The sequence below is a fragment of the Gossypium hirsutum genome, chromosome A12, assembly GCF_007990345.1.
Source record: "Gossypium hirsutum isolate 1008001.06 chromosome A12, Gossypium_hirsutum_v2.1, whole genome shotgun sequence".
Classification (NCBI taxonomy): domain Eukaryota; kingdom Viridiplantae; phylum Streptophyta; class Magnoliopsida; order Malvales; family Malvaceae; genus Gossypium; species Gossypium hirsutum.
In genome coordinates, this window is record NC_053435.1 from 96,637,986 (window position 1) to 96,657,634 (window position 19,649).

General features: G+C 36.7%; 3 protein-coding genes across 3 annotated transcripts; 2 read left to right on the forward strand and 1 right to left on the reverse strand.

The window, feature by feature from the left end:
• Positions 1 to 2,773: 2,773 nt before the first annotated feature.
• LOC107938236 (phosphate transporter PHO1 homolog 1) lies at positions 2,774 to 8,107 on the forward strand. The gene is made up of 14 exons (XM_041083182.1): positions 2,774 to 3,279; positions 3,364 to 3,658; positions 3,970 to 4,390; positions 4,518 to 4,566; positions 4,665 to 4,736; positions 5,025 to 5,154; positions 5,736 to 5,856; positions 5,937 to 6,186; positions 6,277 to 6,381; positions 6,484 to 6,528; positions 6,619 to 6,771; positions 6,882 to 7,160; positions 7,516 to 7,652; positions 7,784 to 8,107. The coding sequence occupies exons 1-14, from the start codon at positions 2,959 to 2,961 to the stop codon at positions 7,872 to 7,874; spliced, it is 2,469 nt and encodes an 822-aa protein (XP_040939116.1). The 5' UTR covers positions 2,774 to 2,958; the 3' UTR covers positions 7,875 to 8,107.
• A 1,673-nt stretch (positions 8,108 to 9,780) lies between these two features.
• LOC107938237 (uncharacterized) lies at positions 9,781 to 12,340 on the forward strand. Its single transcript, XM_016871330.2, has 4 exons — positions 9,781 to 10,012; positions 10,101 to 10,209; positions 10,946 to 11,074; positions 12,115 to 12,340. The coding sequence occupies exons 1-4, from the start codon at positions 9,882 to 9,884 to the stop codon at positions 12,193 to 12,195; spliced, it is 450 nt and encodes a 149-aa protein (XP_016726819.1). The 5' UTR covers positions 9,781 to 9,881; the 3' UTR covers positions 12,196 to 12,340.
• Positions 12,341 to 12,875: 535 nt separating this feature from the next.
• On the reverse strand, positions 12,876 to 18,475 carry LOC107938243 (tRNA(adenine(34)) deaminase, chloroplastic). Its single transcript, XM_016871338.2, has 4 exons — positions 14,696 to 18,475; positions 14,522 to 14,609; positions 13,694 to 13,821; positions 12,876 to 13,489 (listed from the first exon to the last, which is right to left on the reverse strand). Exons 1-4 carry the CDS (start codon positions 18,178 to 18,180, stop codon positions 13,207 to 13,209), a joined length of 3,984 nt encoding a protein of 1,327 aa, XP_016726827.2. The 5' UTR covers positions 18,181 to 18,475; the 3' UTR covers positions 12,876 to 13,206.
• Between the last annotated feature and the right edge of the window lie 1,174 nt (positions 18,476 to 19,649).

Consider the following 19,649-nt stretch of genomic DNA (forward strand, 5'->3'; position numbering starts at 1 on the left):
GTGTGGTTAGGCCGTGTGTCCCCTGCAACTTAAAAATTTTAAAAACAGAATGCCCAGGTATTGCCACACAAGCAGAGACGCGGGCGTGTGTCTTAGCCGTGTGAGGTACACGGTCTAGCACACAAGCATATGGATTGGCAATGTGAGGTAAGTCAAAGAGTTACACAGGGTAGGACATAGCCTAAAGCACGGGCATGTCATAGGGTCACACGGGCGTGTCCTTAAACCACACGGGCGTGTGAGCCTTACGCCTAGGAAAAATTTTGAAATTTCTTGAAAAATCCTCTGAGTTTCCAATTAAGTCCCGGTTTGTTTTTAATACATGTAAAGGCTTCAAGGGCTCATTAAAGGGATGTTATGATTAAATTTCAATGAGTATGTTAAATGATTATATGATTGCCCGTAATTGTTCTGAACTTTTCGGTAATGCCTCGTAACCCTGTTCCGACAACGGATAAGGGTTAGGGGGTGTTACAAGTTATGAAAGTTTATAAGAGAATATTTGATAAGTGAAGAATGTAGTGGAGAATGTAACATCGTGGTGCTTTGACTCGATGTTCAGGTTGGGTATGGAGATGTCACAGTGAATAGAGCCTTATCAATTTGGGAAATGTCTTATGAAAAAAATTTTGGTAAGACATTTTACGGGAATAAAGGGGTAATTTTACATTGACCATCCTATTTTACATGAAATAAATATCGAAAAAGGCTGAAAATATTTCCGTAAAAGCTTTTATGTTGAAACAAACGGGGATCAACCTAAGCTCAACCCTCAACCATTCCCACCTTTGCTTGTGCAGTCATAAGAAGTAAATTAAGAATGTTTTGTTTAAGATTTAAATGTTTAGTATTGTTGTTCAGAAGTATTTTTGAGAAATAAAATATTCCTTTTAATCATAATGTTGTAAAAGAAAAATATAATTTTTTGAATATCTTTAAACAATTAATATTAATTATTTACAAAATTTAATTTCAATAGATAAAATATAACTATTACAAATTTAAATATATGACGTTATCGATTTGAAATAAATTTTAATAGAAGAATAATTGTATATGAAATTTAAATATTGCATAAAATATATGGATTATAAATAAAGTTAAAAATGCAATTTGATTCTAAAAAGTGTTTTTTCCAAATACAAAAGTTAAAAAAAAATTGTTTTTTCGTTTGGGTCCAAAAGCAGTTTTCATTCCAAAAATTATCTATTTAGCATTAATGCTTATCGCTACAAAAGCAGTGTTGATTCTAAAAATATTGATGAGGTTTTTTTTCATGGATTTTCAAACTTAGGTCTCTTTATCGCCAACAAATTCATACTAACTTTGCAAAAAAAGAAGTCACACAAAGGAAGGGAATTCAGGGTTAGCATATAGTTAAACTTGATCATTGTGGGGTCAAAAGGACTGTTTGCAACAGAGAATATATATATGTAAGATGATAATGTAATTAATATGCAGAGGAAAAAGGGGTGAGTTGGGTAGCTGCAAGGGCGCACCAAAAAATGCTAATCCGAACCAGACCATCATTTTCATGCCTTGCCATTGGTTCTGTTGACCTTTAACCCTTAGATTTCCTCACTACTTTGTTTTCCTTGTTTTCACTCAAACTTCTCTCTTTAAGTTTAACCATAGGTTAATGATAATATCAACCTTTTCTACTTGTTAATTAAAATCCAGTAGTACAGATCTCGTAGTAGCTAATTTATCTTGTTTTTCCATTTTATTTCCACATTCATAGGATTCTTAAGTGCATAATATTGCTGCTTTTTGTAGACTGAAGAATGTGTAATAATAAAGTGAAAAAGTTGACAAGAGATATATGAGAGAGAGAGGAGGGAGAAGCGTATCTTTGAGTCAGCCATGCACCTTTGGCACGCTGTCAATTTTCCACAAATGTCGTGTTGATTTTGAAATCCATGTCTGCAATTTGGGATTTTGAATTTTAATTTCTGGGGGGATATTATTGGGACAAAATTGAGAGGTCTCTCATTTTCACAATTTGTGGGATTCTGGAATGGGAATAGAACAATGGAACCTTTCCTCCTCATAATAACAACCCACTATGAATAGCATCCTCCTAACAATTAAAAAAGAATGTTGAGTATACATTCTCCTAGCGGATTAGAGTATTCTAAACGGGCATCAATATGATATATACTTTAATCCTAAAGAAAACTAGTCCCACTGATCCGATCAAAGCTGTGTGGTGAAGTGAAGAAAAAAAACATCAATTCTGGACTAGAAATAAACAACATCTGGTCCTTCCATACCGATTGGTTAAATTGACAGGTACAGTCATTTCTTTGTTCCATAAAACTGGAGCAATGATATGGTGTTCGATTTTATAAGCTGTGTACATCTGAAGTGGTCTCAGAAATTGAATATATAATTAGGTGGATCAAGTTCTTATCGTATTAAGTGAGTGCTTGGAAATAATTGAAACCTTTTAGTTATCCTGAATTAGTGGAAATCAGGTTGGTCTAATGACAAGTCTCCTTTATGTTATTGTAAATCAACTAGCCAATCAGCTTCAATATTTTTCACAACCCCTGCTGACTTGCCAAAGAGACGGTGCCCCTCTTTCATATTAAGTGTTTTTAGAACTCCTAAACGTAAAAGACAGATTAGCTTATATTATATTTAACAATGTACGTATGATTGTCATCATAAAACAGAATTATGGAATAGGGAATGGTCCCACTGCCATCCACTTTAAATTCCTTCTCCAACTCCGTCAAAATCTTCATGAGAACATGTTGTTGTCCATTTCATCAAGTAAAAATAACATCTGGTAGGGATTTGGCCATTTTCCGGTGAACATCCACCCCAACAACACCTTTCAAGTTTCAAGTGGAGGAAGGATAATAATAAGTGCAAAGGATATTTTAGAATGTGCTGTGGTACGGGCACATCAACCATATTCCCTTCCTAGTTCCTTCTCCATATATAAATAATATGATGTCTTCCCGTAAACACTCACTCAGCAATTCCTATTCCAATTCACCTATTGTGCCACTGTCACCACTTGCTCTCTCCCAAGATCAAGATAGAAACATGGTCAAGTTCTCAAAGCAGTTCGAAGGGCAGCTTGTTCCCGAGTGGAAAGAAGCTTTTGTTGATTACTGGCAACTCAAAGAGGACCTCAAGAAAATACGTCTCCTTAATAATAATACTACTACCAATGCTCATCAAACCACTTCTTTTCCCCATAATCTCTTGTCTTCAATCAGCAAGTTTGGTTTATTTGGCCGACGTAGAGACCAGGGTGTCATTCAAGTACTCTTTGGCTCCCTCTACTTAAAGTTTATTTACTTTTTACCGTTTGTCATGTTGGAACTAATTGATGGGCGGTGTGGACAGGTTCACAAGCGACTGACCGCTTCGGCTAGCAAAGGAGGAGATTTGTTGTATGAGACAGAATTGCTAGAGCAGTTTGCTGATACTGATGCTGCCAAACAATTTTTTGAATGTTTGGACATGCAACTTAACAAAGTGAACCAGTTTTATAAAACAAAGGAGAAAGAGTTCCTGGAAAGAGGAGAATGTTTGAAGAAACAAATGCAGATTCTGAGTGAGCTCAAAACTATTATCAAGCAACAGCAGCACCGCAAAGGAGAGGAGGAGGACGCCTCCATTTCCTGCTCTATCTCTTGCGGTACTATTTCTATCTATTTAATGTTTCAACCGACTTCTTGTGTTTATAAGAGAACAACGTTTTCCTTTCCTTCCTTCCATTTTCCATTCACGTCCACAATCATAAAATATTTACTTAACATGTCCTTTTTTACCGTAGGTAAGGTTTGCTAGATTGTAATGTAATGAAAAGAAAAAGAAATAATTATAAAATAACTAAGGAAGGGGGACGAACTATACAGAAAACTATAAATTTCTCAAAGACATGCAACAAGGGACTGACAACTGGACCACTAATAATATTGAACAAGTCTCTGTTTTCGTTGTATGCAGAGGAGGACTCTGTCAGGGACAGAACAGAGCAAGAACAACAGCAGCAAGACAGCTTCATGGATGAATTGGAGAGAAATGAAGTGCCCTTTCCTGACTCTCCAACATCAGATGAGATCGGGAAACCAACAGATATCAATATGAAAACAGAGAAAGGAAAATTAAGAACGCTGTCAGGTCGTGTATTCAGTTTCCAGGGAAAGAGCCTAAGAATAAACATTCCTCTCGCTACACCATCTCGTACCTTCTCCGCTATCAGTTACCTTGTTTGGGACGATTTAGTCAACCAGTCTTCAAAGAAATGTGGACCTCAAGGGCGTGGTAAGCTGCATATCAACAAGTCCAAGCTGCATCATGCTCAGAAGATGATCAAAGGAGCTTTCTTAGAGCTATATAAAGGATTGGGTTATCTCAAAACTTACAGGTAGGTGTAGCTATCATCATTCCTCACAAGTCAAAAAGTCCAACATATTCCTCCCATGATTATATTACCCAGTTCATAATGAGCACGACAGCTTTAACCCCTTTTTTGCTCTAACTATGATTTTCAGGCACTTGAACATGCTTGCTTTTATAAAAATTCTCAAGAAGTTTGACAAAGTATGTAAAATCTTATTGAGTCCTTACAGTGATTATTCCATTTCCATTTACATAAATAACAAAAGATGAACTCCCTTGTCTACAAATGGACTTTTCAGGTTACTGAAAAACAAGTTCTTCCCGTCTATCTTAAAGTAGTGGAGAGTTCCTATTTCAACAGCTCAGATAAGGTAAGGAACTGAAGCAAAAAAACCTAGCTAGTAAAAATCCAGGTGCCTGTCAGTCAGGCATAGGTCTGTTAGGCAAAATATATTTCCAAGAGTTTTTTGATGCTTGCCACTAGTTATTTATTCGTCTGGTTATTAATATTTTCCGACAATGTTAAGTGGCTATTGATTCCGTATTGCGTGTCAGCAAAAGCACATCTAGTATTTATGTAAAATCAAAACATAGATATGGTTGTCTGATATGTTTTGGGTACAAGTTGGTAATCTGCTTATTAGTCTCGGAAATGACAGGTAATGAACTTATCAGATGAAGTTGAGGATCTATTTATCATGCATTTTGCTGATGAAGATCGCAGGAAGGGCATGAAATATCTCAGACCACGACAGCGTAAAGAATCACATGCTGTAACCTTCTTCATTGGTTAGTTCCTCCACCTTTTCGCAAAACTAGGATTAACAACAGCGAACTGTTTTTTCTCTAAGAAAAGAATAACTTCAACTCAAATGATATTTCCCTCAACCAATTCTTTTTGGTGGAAAGCTACTTTGCCAAAAGATTGGTTTTAGAGAAGCAAAAGCATTGACCCATTAGGCCACTAGATTTAAAAATGAAGTTCACTTTATTGGTGGACAATAAAGCATAGTTTCATGCTTCAGACAAATTTGACCGTACATGGATTCATCCTTTAAACGACAGCCCATTAACGCAGCATCCAGCACTATTCAGTTCCCAGTGTGCCGTACCAATGTATATTGCATCTTGCTTGGACACTTCTAAATCTAGGACTCATCTCTGTCATCATGTTATATACAACACATTAACAAGTCCATTTTATTGTGCATGATCCAAGACTAGATTCTAGATAAATATCTAATATATATTTCCATCATATCATATCAGACATCCCAACTGAACAAATTTTAATGCAACACTTGTGTTCCTAGATCGCCTACTTAGAATTTGAATTCAACTAATTGGTTTGAAGTTTTAAACATGCTCAGGGCTCTTCGCTGGGTGTTTCGTGGCCCTTCTTGCCGGATACATCATTATGGCTCATATCACTGGGATGTATAGAAGACAACCAGATTCAATTTATATGGAAACAACCTACCCTGTACTTAGGCAAGTAGCGAGCTCCGACATGTTTTAAGATATATAGAGTTCTTATGCTCTAACGTCTGATCAGTACTCTCTTTCTGCAGCATGTTCAGTCTATTGTTCCTACACTTCTTTTTGTATGGTTGCAACGTTTTCATGTGGAGAAAAGCTCGTATCAATTACAGCTTCATCTTTGAGTTAGCTCCCACCAAGGAGCTTAAGTACAGAGATGTTTTCTTAATCTGTACTACTTCAATGACAGCTGTTGTAGGAATCATGTTTGTTCACTTGTCACTGGTTACAAAAGGGCATTCATACGCCCAGGTTCAAGCAATACCCGGTCTCCTCTTATTGGTAAATTTCCAACCTTAAGGCACTTCTTTGGATGCAAATATGTTGGCTGGTCATACCGCAGATGTTTTTAACTTTCTCCACCGTGTGCAGGCCTTCGTTTTATTGCTAGTCTGCCCCTTCAACATCTTCTACCATTCAAGTCGTTATCGTCTCCTTGGTGTGATACGTAACATAATTTTATCACCTCTCTACAAGGTACTTAATTTATTATTGGGGTGTTGTAGATAGCCAAACCTTTTCAAATTGGCTAAAGATGAAAATCCAGTTTCCTAATTAATTACAACTATTTGTTTACAGGTTGTGATGTTGGATTTCTTCATGGCTGATCAACTTTGTAGTCAGGTTGGTTTAACTGCTGATTAAGTACTGTGAAGGCACAGAGAATCATGATAACTAGCTGATCTGACAGTAAGGCATATTCTTGAACTGTAGGTGCCAATGCTTAGGAACCTCGAGTACGTCGCTTGTTATTACATAACTGGAAGCTACAAAACTCAAGACTACGGATATTGCATGAGAGCCAAGCATTACAGAGATCTTGCTTATGCAGTGTCCTTCCTACCTTATTACTGGAGAGCTATGCAGGTATATTTTTGCTCCCCGGAACTTGGTAGTTCCAACTTTGCCTTATTCCATATTTTGGTTGAGACTAACTAATCTGATGTGACCAAAAATGTGTTTCGACTGGCTTGCAGTGTGCTCGACGGTGGTTTGATGAAGGACAGACCAATCACCTTGTCAATCTAGGTAAATATGTATCAGCAATGTTAGCAGCAGGGGCCAAAGTGGCGTACGAGAAAGAAAGGAGTATCGGATGGCTATGTCTTGTAGTTGTCATGTCAAGTGCTGCAACAGTGTACCAGTTGTATTGGGACTTTGTAAAGGACTGGGGTTTGCTTCAAATGAATTCCAAGAACCCTTGGCTAAGGAATGAACTAATGCTTCGTCGAAAGTTCATTTACTACTTCTCCATGGTATGGTTACACCCTCCTCTCACTTCCCCTGCCTGCTACTAGAAAAAACAAAATGTTATACCCCTTAAAATATAATTGCCATTGGCAGTGCATGAGAGCTAATCTATCAAGGAGGAGAATAAGAATAAACATTATCTGAAAATGAATGTTGATAATGCCATTTCACAAACAAAAGTAAGATTCTTGGTCTTACTCGGAAGCAAATATGAAAACAGAAGAGATAGCGAGATAGGTGAAGTAATGGATAATGTCAGAAATTACAATACACATTAGGAACACGAGTAGAGATCATCTAAGAAACAAGAAATTAAAATAAGTGGAGCCTGTTTTGAACAAAATTTTGCATGACATGCAGGGATTGAACCTTATCCTCAGGCTGGCTTGGCTGCAAACAGTTGTCCATTCAACCTTTGAACATGTTGATTACAGGGTAACCGGGCTGTTTTTGGCGGCGCTTGAGGTGATTAGGAGAGGACTGTGGAATTTCTACAGGTAATAAATTATAAACCCATTTTGTTTAATATATATTTGCTGAATCTTTTCAAGTGTAGCCCAACAAGCACACGCAGAACATTTCATTTCAACTTGAGAAATGGTAACGACCAAATCTTGCAATGGTCCAGGCTGGAGAATGAGCATCTAAATAATGCTGGCAAGTTCAGGGCAGTAAAGACAGTACCACTTCCCTTTCATGAAGTAGATGAGGAAGAGTGATGCCCATTGGCAAAAGTGGGTCTCGCTATTCGATTCAGGTCAATCACATAATTCTTTTATCAGCAGAATTTTCATGTTGTTGCGGTTGTTGTTGTTGATGGTGATTTTATTCAAGTTAATTAACAAGGCATAAACTTGCTTGTTATTTTTCCAAAGAAATTGGAGAACAGTTTATACTTGTATAAAAATTCTTCAACAAGCAATAGAAATTTATGCAACTCACTCTTTTTGCATTTTTCATTTCTTCTGTAATTAACTTGGTACCAGCTTCTTACATTCAAAATTGTTTAAGGGGTTTATGGTAGCTCTTGTATTTTTCCCTTTCATAAGCAAACAAGTTGACAAAATAAATAATGAGGGGCATGTTGAATAAATAACATAATACTTTTGCAAGGCCTTTCCACAGGGAGGGGGGAATATGAGGTGCTTCTACAAAAAAAAAAAAAAGTCTTCAAACTTTTAATGATAACTTGATAAATAATCCTTACTTCCTTCAAAAATAATTAAAACAGTCATTAAACTATTCGAAAGTTTTCATTTAAGATACTAAACTATTTAAAAGTCTGTATCTAAGTCAATAAGTGTTAAGTCTTTTTTTTTAAGTTCTGCTAGTGAGCTCTAGAAAACTATTTGACAATCGGTACGATGGATTAGTATCAATCAACGAGTAGTAGAGCATACCTTAAATTTAATTCTATCTAACAGTCAGTGTCGAAAATCGAAAAGAAAAAAATATTTAGATTTTGGTTCATAAATTCGTGACATCTAAAGCTATTTCATGAAAAAAAAATTGAATTGTAAAAGAGAAAGGAAAAGAAAGCTTTCGATTAGTGCAAGCAGTGCGAATCGAAAATGCCATAAGCATCGATTTTAACAACTTAGTGACTTAAATGATAACTTTAGAAAAGTTCAATGATCAAATTGTAACTTTTTTTAGTTAAGTGATTAAAATAAAAACTTACTCATAGTTTAGTGACTAATTGTGTAATTTACTCATAATTAAAAAAAAAAGAGAGGAAAACCTTATCTTGACTAAAGGTGTTCATGCCAGGTTCTGATCGAGCATAAGCATGATATTTTCATACTTTATGTTTGCTTAAGTCTGACTTGGCCTAAATGTGGGTCTAAAAGTTTGCCCAAACCCACCCATATTTTAAAAATAAATTAAAATTAAAATTTATATTTATATTTATTTTAATATTTAATATTTTTTATTTTTTATTATAATTTTATATAAAGGCATATTATATTTTTTAAAAATTTACGTAATAGTAATATTATATATTACTATAGTTTTATTTTTATGTGTTACAAACTACTTAATGTATAAAAATAACGTAATATAAAATATTACAAACTTGAAAATCGGGTTGGGTAAGCCGGGCTCGAGTCATGAATGTTCAAGCTCAAGCTCGACTCATATTTTAAGTGGACTTAATTTTTTTATCCAAACCCATTTTTCTGGCCTAATTCTTTTGTTCAAATCCTTTCAAATTTCAAGCGAGACTTAGTGAGTAGCCCGATCATGAAGAGGTTTAGTCTTAACACCCAAGACTGGGTTCCGTATTAAGTTATCACCTCTTAAAATTTTTAAAGGTAAACTGTATTAGTAGCCACTAACTATGGATTTTTTTGTCCCCTAACTATGAAAAGTTTTAAAATAGCCATTCAATTATTAGTAAATTTTTTTTCGATCACCTAACTATAAAAAATTACAAAATTGTCACTCAATTATTCAACTTTCTTTTCTGGTCACTCAATTATATTAGATTTTTTGTATTTCCGTTTTTATGTTAGTCAACTAGTGACCTAAAAAGATAAAATTTAATAATTGAGTGATTATTTTGTAACTTTTCATAGTTGGGCGACAAAAAAAAAATCATAGTTGAATGACTTTTTCTGGAATTTACCCAATTGTTAATCTAGTGGAGACACAATGTAATACCTGTTAGGCATATTCATCCTTTCTCACTCCAACTCCAGCAGCTACTCAATACAACACATACAATGGGTTCAGCAACATGCAGTATCTTCTTCTTCTCCTCCTCTCTTTCTTTTCCAAAACTATCCTCTCACTCTTCCAATTACAAACTCATCACTTCCCTTCCATTTTTCTATTCTTTCATCCCAATTTCCAGGTATTCCTTTATTTCGGGATTTTTTTAAAAAATTTTCTTCCCCTTGTTTTGCTTTAAAATCCTCTTACTTTTTTGTTCTTATTTACAGCCTGAAACTTTCACATCCCTCGCTGCCGGTGCTACCCAAGCGAGCATTTCGGGTTTTGGCTTCTGATTCTACAACGGGCCCGCATGAAAATACGGCTAGTTCCGGCGCTGTATGATTTTCACCTTTTCTCTTCTCTAATACCTTTTTGAGCTTCCTTATTTCTGCTACTCTTTTCTTACATATATCTTGGAAATATATTAGTCTTGCTCATATAAATCGTGATCGGCAGAAAATTTTCATAAATATATTTTTCCTTTGGTAAATGAGTTTGAAGTGTGGAGAATTGCCCATTTGGAAAAGGTTTTTACACAAAGGATTACTTTCGCACTTGGTATTGTTCTATTGATTGACCTTCACTACAACCATCACACCTCTTTATAAATATGGAAACTAATCAGTATATATACTAATTTCGTGCTTAATCATCACAATCACCTTGCCATAAACTCAATGTGATTTCCTTTCTTCAGCATCTGGTTTGATTATAATTTGCAATTCAAATTAGCATAAGATCAGATTGTGCACTTGAGAGTTGGCCATATTTGGGGATGCCAAGTATACTCAGTTTTTCTTTTTAAGACACTCATGTAAAATTCGCTTTTCCCAACGTCTCTTACAATTCTTGGATTTCTCTGTATGATGAGTGTGCAATTACTGTGTCAATATAGGAGTTCTCTAATTGCACTTTAAAAAATTCAAGAAAGTGTGTTGTACTACAGTTCTCCTTGTAGGTGATTAGAGATGCTCTGGTGGTGTTTTGCATTATATTGCTAGAGATCATGCAACACCTATATACCTGTTAATTGGTCATAGGTTTTTATTTGTCATGCATAATCTTTGTGCAGGATTCAAAAATTGACATAAAATTGCCAAGAAGAAGTTTACTAGCCCAGTTCACTTGTGGGGAATGTGGTGAAAGATCAGAGAGACTCATAAACCGCTTGGCCTATGAACGGGGACTCGTGTATGTACAGGTATTTTTCCTTTTTTATTTATCCTTTTTCCTATCAGGAAAAGGTTCTTGTTGTATGTTTCTGGATAATTAAATGGATTAAATATACATCCAACTGATTGTGATTTTTTATGCTCACATTAATGTTGAAATATATTTTTGAAAAAAAAAAAAAAAGATGTAATCTAGCAGTGTAAGGTTTGCATACATGAACCGTTTTTTCTTACTTCTGGAAAAGATTAACCTAGCCCTTCATGTGCGAAACCCTTCCACTTGCTACTGTCAATGTTTTCAGCATAAATAAATTAGAAGATAGGCCTTTCTATAGCAATATAAATCACGGTAATATGAAAATATATGTTTGATCGAGTCCACTCTGATTTTTTCGATTCTCATAAAAGATATAGAAATGAATATTGACCTGAATGCGTGGTGAGATTTACATTTTTCTCCATTGGAATTAGGCATTTAGTTTTGTAGTGGTTCATTTGATTTCCAGTTTATAGCCTAGTATAATACTGATTCCTACTAGTATTATGGTGTTTGTGCGTTTGACATGCCACCGATGTTATCCCATAGTTCATTTATTATTTAACATTTACACCCTAGTTCTACTAGATCAAAGCTGAGGGTTAGGCATGATTTGACTTTTTCATTGCCCTGCATAACCTGTGAATTTTGGTGGCCCTGTGCGTGGGAAACAAGCTTGAGGATTGAAACCATCTCATATTTATATATTTTTTAATTTGAATGAAGCATTCTAACTGCTGCTTTAATTTCTTGCACGTGAAGGATGAATATCTAACTTTTAACTGGAAAACCTCTAGAAGTGATTTTAAGAATTTTTTTATTATTGAGAACAAAGCTGCCCTTTCTCATTTTTGGTTGTACTTGGTGCTTTTGCATTTTCTTTCTGCAAAAGAAGTAAATAAAAACCAAACAAATAACCGAAGTATGGACTGCAGCAATAGTTACATGTGTTGGCAGAAGAATTAGTAATGATCCTTTAAATTAAGAAAAATGCTTTTGACCACCTGACCAAAAGAAAGTGCTTCTTATCAGTGTGCAGGGTGTCTTCAATATCACAAATTAGCTGACAATCTCGGCCTTGTTGTTGAGTATGAATTAAGGGATGAAATGTGAAGACAGATCAAGTAAAACCAGCGACATATATATATATATATTGATTCATGATGACAGTTATGATACAAATTAATCTTCATTCTCATCAACCATGTACTAATCGGGTGGATAAGCAATAAAATGCAACCAATGTTTTGGTTATTCAGCTTTGGTGTTATTCGTATCTATTTCTATTAAGTCTTCAAAATTTATATCATTATCATTACCACATGGTACAAGTGTACTTAAACTTCACTTGAGGGATATATATATGTATGTATGTATCATGTATGCATAAATCGTAGGCAATTATTACCCACTACTCTGTTTTTGGCTTCTCTTTTCCTTCACGGATCTATTTAGTGTTTCTTACGACTCTTTCCCTATCTCAAAACAAACCCGAACATTTTGTCAGATTCTTACTATCCTCTTCTTAACACCTCTGTTTTAGTTTTCTTACTCCCTCACAAAGTTTAACCCTTTTTTTTTTGCTAAACTAATTAAAAGAACCCTTAAATTTTACTATATTTCAATTAAGTCCTACGTTTTGTACGTAGCTCGTATTTTAATAAGTCCTTGAACCTTGAACTTATATATGAATGAACCTTAACATAAATCAAGCTTCCACTTGAAACTGGGGCTTACTTTCGTATAGATAGGGGTCTATTAAGGCGTGAAGAAAGTATAGAAGTTTATCGAAATAAAGCAGTAAAATTCAAGAGTTGTTTTAATGTTTTAGCCAGATTTTTCCCTCTGAAATGCCTAAGGAAAATACAAATCAGCAACAAAACCCCTTAAAATAAGCTCTCTTTTTTTGTTAAATGACTAAAAAAAAAAAGCTTCTCAGCCATGATTGTCAATAATTTCAAACCCTCATACCATGTTCAACTCTTCATGTAGCAAAGAGTACCCGCTGTCCACGCTGTTAATTTGATTTGAAGAAAATTTGCATTCCATTCTTAAAATACGTTAGAACCTAATAAAAAAGAGAAGGGGGGGGGAGGGGAAGGTATGCTGTTTCCCTACAGTGGCTCACAAACAGAACATCAAATGGAAGACATCATGAATCTTGGTAAAGAGTTTTGATCGGTGACTTGTTGTTATGGGAAGACAAGATGATGATGATGATGAGAGCTGCTCTGCATTCTTTCCCTTATTCTTTCTCCTAAGCTGGAAAAAATGTTGCATCATGTCGGCACATTTCGATGCCAATACCCCCCGTCTGATTCCCATATTTGGGTGGAATGGATGGACTGGAGCTGCTGGCTTGTCTGTCTGTTCTGATCCATTTCCTCCTCTTTCATCGGGGAACAGTCTGCAAATATTAGGTAATTCCCTCAGGAAAAATAAAAGTTCCTATTTTAATCATCAGCATTTTTGTTTTGGCAAGAATGCCATGTTGCAATTTTCATACCAGGGAAACGTACAAATTCATGTTGAATAACATTTAAATCTCACAGTACTAACAAAATTCACCGGGACTGGTGACAGGTAAAGAATTTATTGTCATAACTCATACCTTACCCAGCTACCATCTGCTCCTAGAAGCTTATTGGGAGCTCCCCACACAAGAGTGTCAATTCTTGCCTGAAGTATTGCTCCAGCACACATAGGGCATGGTTCAAGTGTGACATAAAGTGTTGTATCCTACAGAGGCAAAAGATTCAGTTACAAAAATGAGTTACCAAAATGGCTCGAGTCAGGAGATGGCAGCACCTATAGAAACATCACTTGCCTAAAGAAACAATCCAATATTATAGACCGTCTAAAATAATTGTTTTCTTTACTAGAAATGTTAATAGAACCATTATTTAAAAATGGAAAAGGGAAGATATTTGATCTAATATTACAACATTGAAACAAAAGCATGAATTTTGCTCATATGAAGGATCACAACGAAACAGAAAAACAGTTAGAATTTTTAGGGAAATTATATTCCTTTATCAAGGATGATGCATCATCATTCGGATATAAAATTGAATGAATTTTTAGGAAATAGTAGCAGGTTGATTAGCAAGTAACTACGAAGCTAACAATCTTTAGACAATTAGGTTCATTGCAATTTGCAAGTTAGGAGATGGCATTGCTAGTTACTGCACTTCAAAAGCAATGAAAAAGGCACAAGTATTTTGCAGGGAACATTTCTCATTTGTCAATTAACCATACTTAAACATATCATCCATGTTATTAGAGAAAATTATATGCACGTATCTTTTAGATGTTTTCCCAGCAAATTGCCTGGTCAGACGTGAAACTAAAATTTCAAGGAACTACAACTTTAGATGCTTTGATATTCCCCTCCATCAAAAAATTAATACACTTCAGAACAGCAAAGAAGAAATAGTACCGCAAGCCTCCATGAATGTAGTATGCTCGAAGCTTCCCGTATACAGATCATTTCTGCATGGGCAGTTGAATCCCGTAATTCCTCTACCCTGAAATATAGATCACCAATTAAAAAATTGTTAAGAAATAATAACTGACCAATCAAATGACAAGCATGTCAGTTTATTGAACTTACAAGTTACGCCCACGAGCAATTATCTTCCCATGCTGCACTAGTACTGCCCCAACAGGCACCTCCCAAGAATCAGCAGCTTTCTTGGCTTCCAGCAATGCTTCTCTCATAAACATTTCATCAATTTTTTGTTGCTCGCGCTCAAGTCTATATGCCTCTTCCCACTCATCAAACCTGTCTCTTGGGACTTGTTTGGTCCGCTGAAGCTTTCTTTGTTTTAATTCCCCCTCCTTACCTTGAGACCCTGATGCTTCAGCTAATCTTGCACCAACAGGTTGTTCCATCACCCTTACTGAACCACTTCCCTTGGTATCAACTTTATCAGTTTCTGAAATCTCTTCTACAACAAGAGATGTTCTTGTGCTTCCGGCCGGTAACGGTAGAGATGACTGTACAACCTCCTTGCCTGAAGGGGCTACCTCAAAGCTACTCTCATCATGTTTTTCCTTCTGTGAGGTCAAAGAAATAACTTCTGATGCAGGCGCAGTTTCTAATATATTAGAAGATGGTGAAATGTTTCCTTCGAGGGGTCTTACTTTTTCAGTTGACCTCATTGAGTCAGAGAAAACTCCTTCACCTTGAGTCCCTTGTCCCAACTGATAAGATACAACCTCAGAAGGCAGGCTGCTTCTTTCCCTTCTCAGGTTTTCGTCATTGTTTTCATTCTGTTCATGACCAGAAAACCATGTCTCACTGCCAATAGACTCATTTGGTGAAGTCCTTCCTCCGGATCTAGCTGCTGAGCTAGGCGTTTGAGAACGAGAACTCCATCGTAATCGAATGATATCACCCATAAGGGTCCACAAGGACCTGCCACTTCTCTTTATGACAGCATGTCCTGATGTGGAAATCCCCTGAGTTTCTGCTTCAGGCAGTTCCTGAACAGGTGAGTCCGTTACATCCCACATTTCATCAGAGGGTCCCTTTCCTCCAGAGCCCTTTGATGACTGCCTCGAGTCATGCCTTTTAATCTTCAGTTCTTCCTTGCCATGTTGACCAGAAGGGTCCGGCCCATGCTGATCACCTTCATATGCGGAAGTGAAGTCAGAAATTCTATTACCCTGTTGGACCCCAGAAGTTACTACATCATGCCTTGCCTTCTCAACAAACTCCCCAACAATTTGCAAGGATGATTCCTCTAATCGTTGAGCAGAACCCAGAGAACCTTCATGGGTAGTCAAGTTTAAAGACTCCCCATAAGTCTCACTCCTTTTACTTGCCTCTGATTCATGGTGTGCAAACATAGCCCTTCCTCTTGAATGCAGATATGTAGCAGAGCCACTTTCTGAAGTTCCACCAGAAGCCTCAGTGGAAATCCTAGTCATTGAGTCATCATGCAGGAGACCTCCAGCTATTGCTTGAGGTTGAGGAGGCATCAATACATCCTCTGTGCTCCCCTTTTCTGGTTCCGCTAAATCAACATGAGACTGTTGTTCTCGTGTTTCTGAAACCAAACTCAAATATGCTTGAAAACTAGAGCCCTCCCGTGCTTTTCCCCAAGAACTTGATACACTAGTAGGTTTCAAGTTCTCTTTTCTTGATTTCGTTTGCTGAACTCTACTATTAGCTTCTTCATGTACTTGACTTCTTTCATTAATCAGACCCAAAGCTGGAGTGAAATTATTTTCATGTTCGGCCAATCTTTCTCCAGAACTTGTTTGAGAATTGGTAACTAACTTAGTGTTGTCAGCATGAACAATAGATATATTTGTAATAGCTTGCATTCCTTGGCCAGGCTCAATTCTTTGAGGTAGTTTTTTATCTTTTGGAAAGCTTTGCTTCTTTGTTTCTGGATTAGAAGTGAAATTTAAACTTGAAGTATCATCCTGTTTCTTCTTTTGTGTTTCAGACTGCGATATTGAGGTTTTCTTGTTCTTGGCCTCATTAATTTCACTTGATTTTCTTCTCATTTCCAATTGTCCAGTGATCCTTTCACCCCTTTGCTGCTGTTGCTTTCTTGTCTGCTGAAAAGAACTCTGAGCCATGGTTGTATCTTCTTCCCAGATCTTCATTCTAGATCCTAACCAACTCTGAACTGGATCCCTAGCTTCTTCCTCAATCTTCATTCTAGATTCAGACTGCTGCTGCAAAGTAGAAATTCTTTCAGTACTGTCTCGGATTTCTGACAGTTCCACATTTGCTTCTCCACCCATGAAGTGCTTCTCTTGAGAAGTTTTGTCAACATCACTAACATGGATCTTTGATATTTCTCTAATGTCCTGGTTTTTCCTTCTAGATTCAGACTGCCTAATATGAGTATGCCCCTTTCTTATTTCCCAGTCCTTGACATCAAGTTGGTCATGGAAATTAGATCTTTTCGCATAGTCACTTTCATCATTCTTCACCCTTCTTGCATATTCATGTGAGGATTTTGCCCCAGATTGTATTTCTTCAGCAGATACTTCAGCCAGCTTCTTCTCTGACTTTTTTCTCAAATCCCAATCAACACTATTCCCCCCTCCATTATCCCTCTTCAAGCCTGTTGTCACTTGTCCCTCACTTCTGCTAATGTCATCTCCTATTGATTCTGTCACATGCCCACTGAATGATTCTTCCATGAATTGCTCGGGTTCTGGGAGTTCGGTATCACTCTCTAAGTCCCCTGAAGATGACAATGAGTAATATGATGAACAACTAGAACTCTTTGTCCTTCCCCTACGATTCTCGGCTGTCAAGGATGACTCACTCTCTGCCTTCCTTCTACTCTCTTCCCTCGACTCAATAGCAGCGGACTCATATTCATCCTTACAATCACTCTCCAACAAACTTAACCCAACAATTTTAGTCCTCTGCCTATAACATTCATTGGCATGGCTCCTTCTCTCCTCCAACTTCTTTCTCTGCTTTGTTCCATTGCTGCATTCATTCCCATAACTTGCTAGCTTGTCCACTTGTTTAATTTTCTTCTTCAGGCTATCGCACTTACTATCATAATCCCTTGCCTTGCTCACTTTCACTATCTTATATGAGCTCCTATTTCTTTCTGCTGTACCTAAACATTCCCCATTCATTTCCTCACTCAATAAGCTGATCATGGCCTCAGCTGCATCTACTCCACCTAACAAACACCTAGCTGCACTTTCCTCCGAAGGCACACATCTAAACCTCCCCTTAGTTTTCCTAGTAAGCATACTAGCAGTAGAAACCTCAAAAGCACCTCGATCAAGATCACAGGATGGAAACCGCACAAGGCAGCGGTGCCCAGCAGGTAAAATGAGCCGCCTAGAAGGCGAGCAATGAACAAGGGCAGATTGCCTTAGTCCATATAAAAAGCAAGGGGTAATAGGCAGCCTAGGGGTGGCACAGGCAAATGTGGCACAACAACAAGCACAATATGAGCAACACGAAGAACATGGTGATGATGATAAAGGGGTTTTGTCAAGTGATGAATTGAAAACGTTGGAAGCACAATCGTTGAATGAAAATGAAAGAGACCCATTCCTCCTAAGTGACAAGACACTTGAACTAATACTGTAAGAGCTGTACATGTTTGTTCGATATCGAGGTTAGGGCTTTCAGTTTTACCTTGAAGGGTCTGCTGGAATTCAGACTAAATCCGCATCCATTTCAGGCATGTCTACATCAGATTCTCCTCATCACTTACAACATGAAAGAAAAGGGACTTTTGTTGGATTAAAAAGATTTTATATTTAGACCCCAAAGGACTAAAAGTTTGCAACTGAGGGTGAGGGTGACGATGAGGATAGAGATCGTGGGGGACAAAAACGTTGAGTTACGCATTTGTGTTGGCCAAACTCGGCTGAGTTCCAATAGGAACTATTTTGTTTGTTATTGTAATTGTAATAATTTCATTTATACCCAGTAAAATTCTGCTGTTGGCATGCTAAATTGGTAATGTAAAAGTCAAAGTAGAACTACTGTGTGGGCTCAGGGCTGTGGACTCCCTCACTGTGCTCGTTGTATCTTTAACCTTTCCCCTCTGAAGTATCTCACCTGACCCGGTTCTGCCTCTGGTTACCTTACGACTGCAGTGACGGACATAGTGGGTTCTAATGGTAATGGCCGTAGCACCCAACCTTTAATTGGGCTCTAACTCAGGATTAGGCCTTGCTTGGAACTTGGGCTATCAATCTACCCCAGATTTTATGTTATTTTATTTTATTCCATTTATTTATTCCTAATATTCTTGTTCTTGAGCCATACATTACACGTCTAGAATTAGTCTGTCATTTGTCTCTTTCACAACAAAAATATAAATTAAAGGTCAAACGATGCTTCTTGCACGCAGTTGGCAAAGAGAGAGAGAGAGAGATGTCCTGATAAATTACTGAATCATAAATAATATACAATATACCTTATAACTAATAACAATAAATCATTGGATAGAAAGTTTTGATTTTTTTCAGTTTCTAGAGTACTTGGGTGAAATTAATTAGATTATTATTTATAATCTTATATGCAAGCATTAATGATTAATTTTATGAATTTCAATACACTGAAAATATTAACTTCATATGCATAACATGATCCAAATGCAATGTTTATCTCTTGTATGCGTAAAAAATTAAATCAATCTTAACATATAATTTTGTAATTCTAAGTGACATGGTCCCTAGAAAGCAAAGCAATTAATTCTTGATAGTATAAGGCCAAATCAAGCCAAAATGCCAAACCTATCAATCAACCAACTGCCCCCAAAGATGCCATATAAGATCCATAGAATCTTATATTCTTCATTCACATCACATTCTAATTCAGGGTCAACTATTGCTCCCATAGGCTTCATAATTTATGTATTAAGATCAAAGCATGATGCAGAAAAAGCCTAAGAGCTACGGCTGATAGTCACAGCGCATGGAATTCAATTAATGCAACTACTCTATTACTATTATATTGATTAGACTCAAACAAAGTATGAATACACGTATGGCTCGGTTATTGTACGATATATAATATTATGGGTCAAGGTTTGATTTGGTACGGTCTTGGAAGCCAA

What these genes read in the sequence shown, in the direction of transcription:
- LOC107938236 (XM_041083182.1), top strand. Translation starts at nt 2,959, where the DNA reads ATGATGTCTTCCCGTAAACACTCACTCAGCAATTCCTATTCCAATTCA. An exon ending in CTGATCAACTTTGTAGTCAG is followed by an intron (nt 6,529 to 6,618) that starts GTTGGTTTAACT and finishes CTTGAACTGTAG; the next exon opens with GTGCCAATGCTTAGGAACCT. An exon ending in ATTACTGGAGAGCTATGCAG is followed by an intron (nt 6,772 to 6,881) that starts GTATATTTTTGC and finishes ACTGGCTTGCAG; the next exon opens with TGTGCTCGACGGTGGTTTGA.
- LOC107938237 (XM_016871330.2), top strand. Translation starts at nt 9,882, where the DNA reads ATGGGTTCAGCAACATGCAGTATCTTCTTCTTCTCCTCCTCTCTTTCT. An exon ending in TCTTTCATCCCAATTTCCAG is followed by an intron (nt 10,013 to 10,100) that starts GTATTCCTTTAT and finishes TCTTATTTACAG; the next exon opens with CCTGAAACTTTCACATCCCT. An exon ending in GGGGACTCGTGTATGTACAG is followed by an intron (nt 11,075 to 12,114) that starts GTATTTTTCCTT and finishes GCTTCTTATCAG; the next exon opens with TGTGCAGGGTGTCTTCAATA.
- LOC107938243 (XM_016871338.2), bottom strand. Translation starts at nt 18,180, where the DNA reads ATGTACAGCTCTTACAGTATTAGTTCAAGTGTCTTGTCACTTAGGAGG. An exon ending in TACATTCATGGAGGCTTGCG is followed by an intron (nt 13,822 to 14,521) that starts GTACTATTTCTT and finishes TTGCCTCTGTAG; the next exon opens with GATACAACACTTTATGTCAC. An exon ending in GCAGATGGTAGCTGGGTAAG is followed by an intron (nt 13,490 to 13,693) that starts GTATGAGTTATG and finishes TAATATTTGCAG; the next exon opens with ACTGTTCCCCGATGAAAGAG.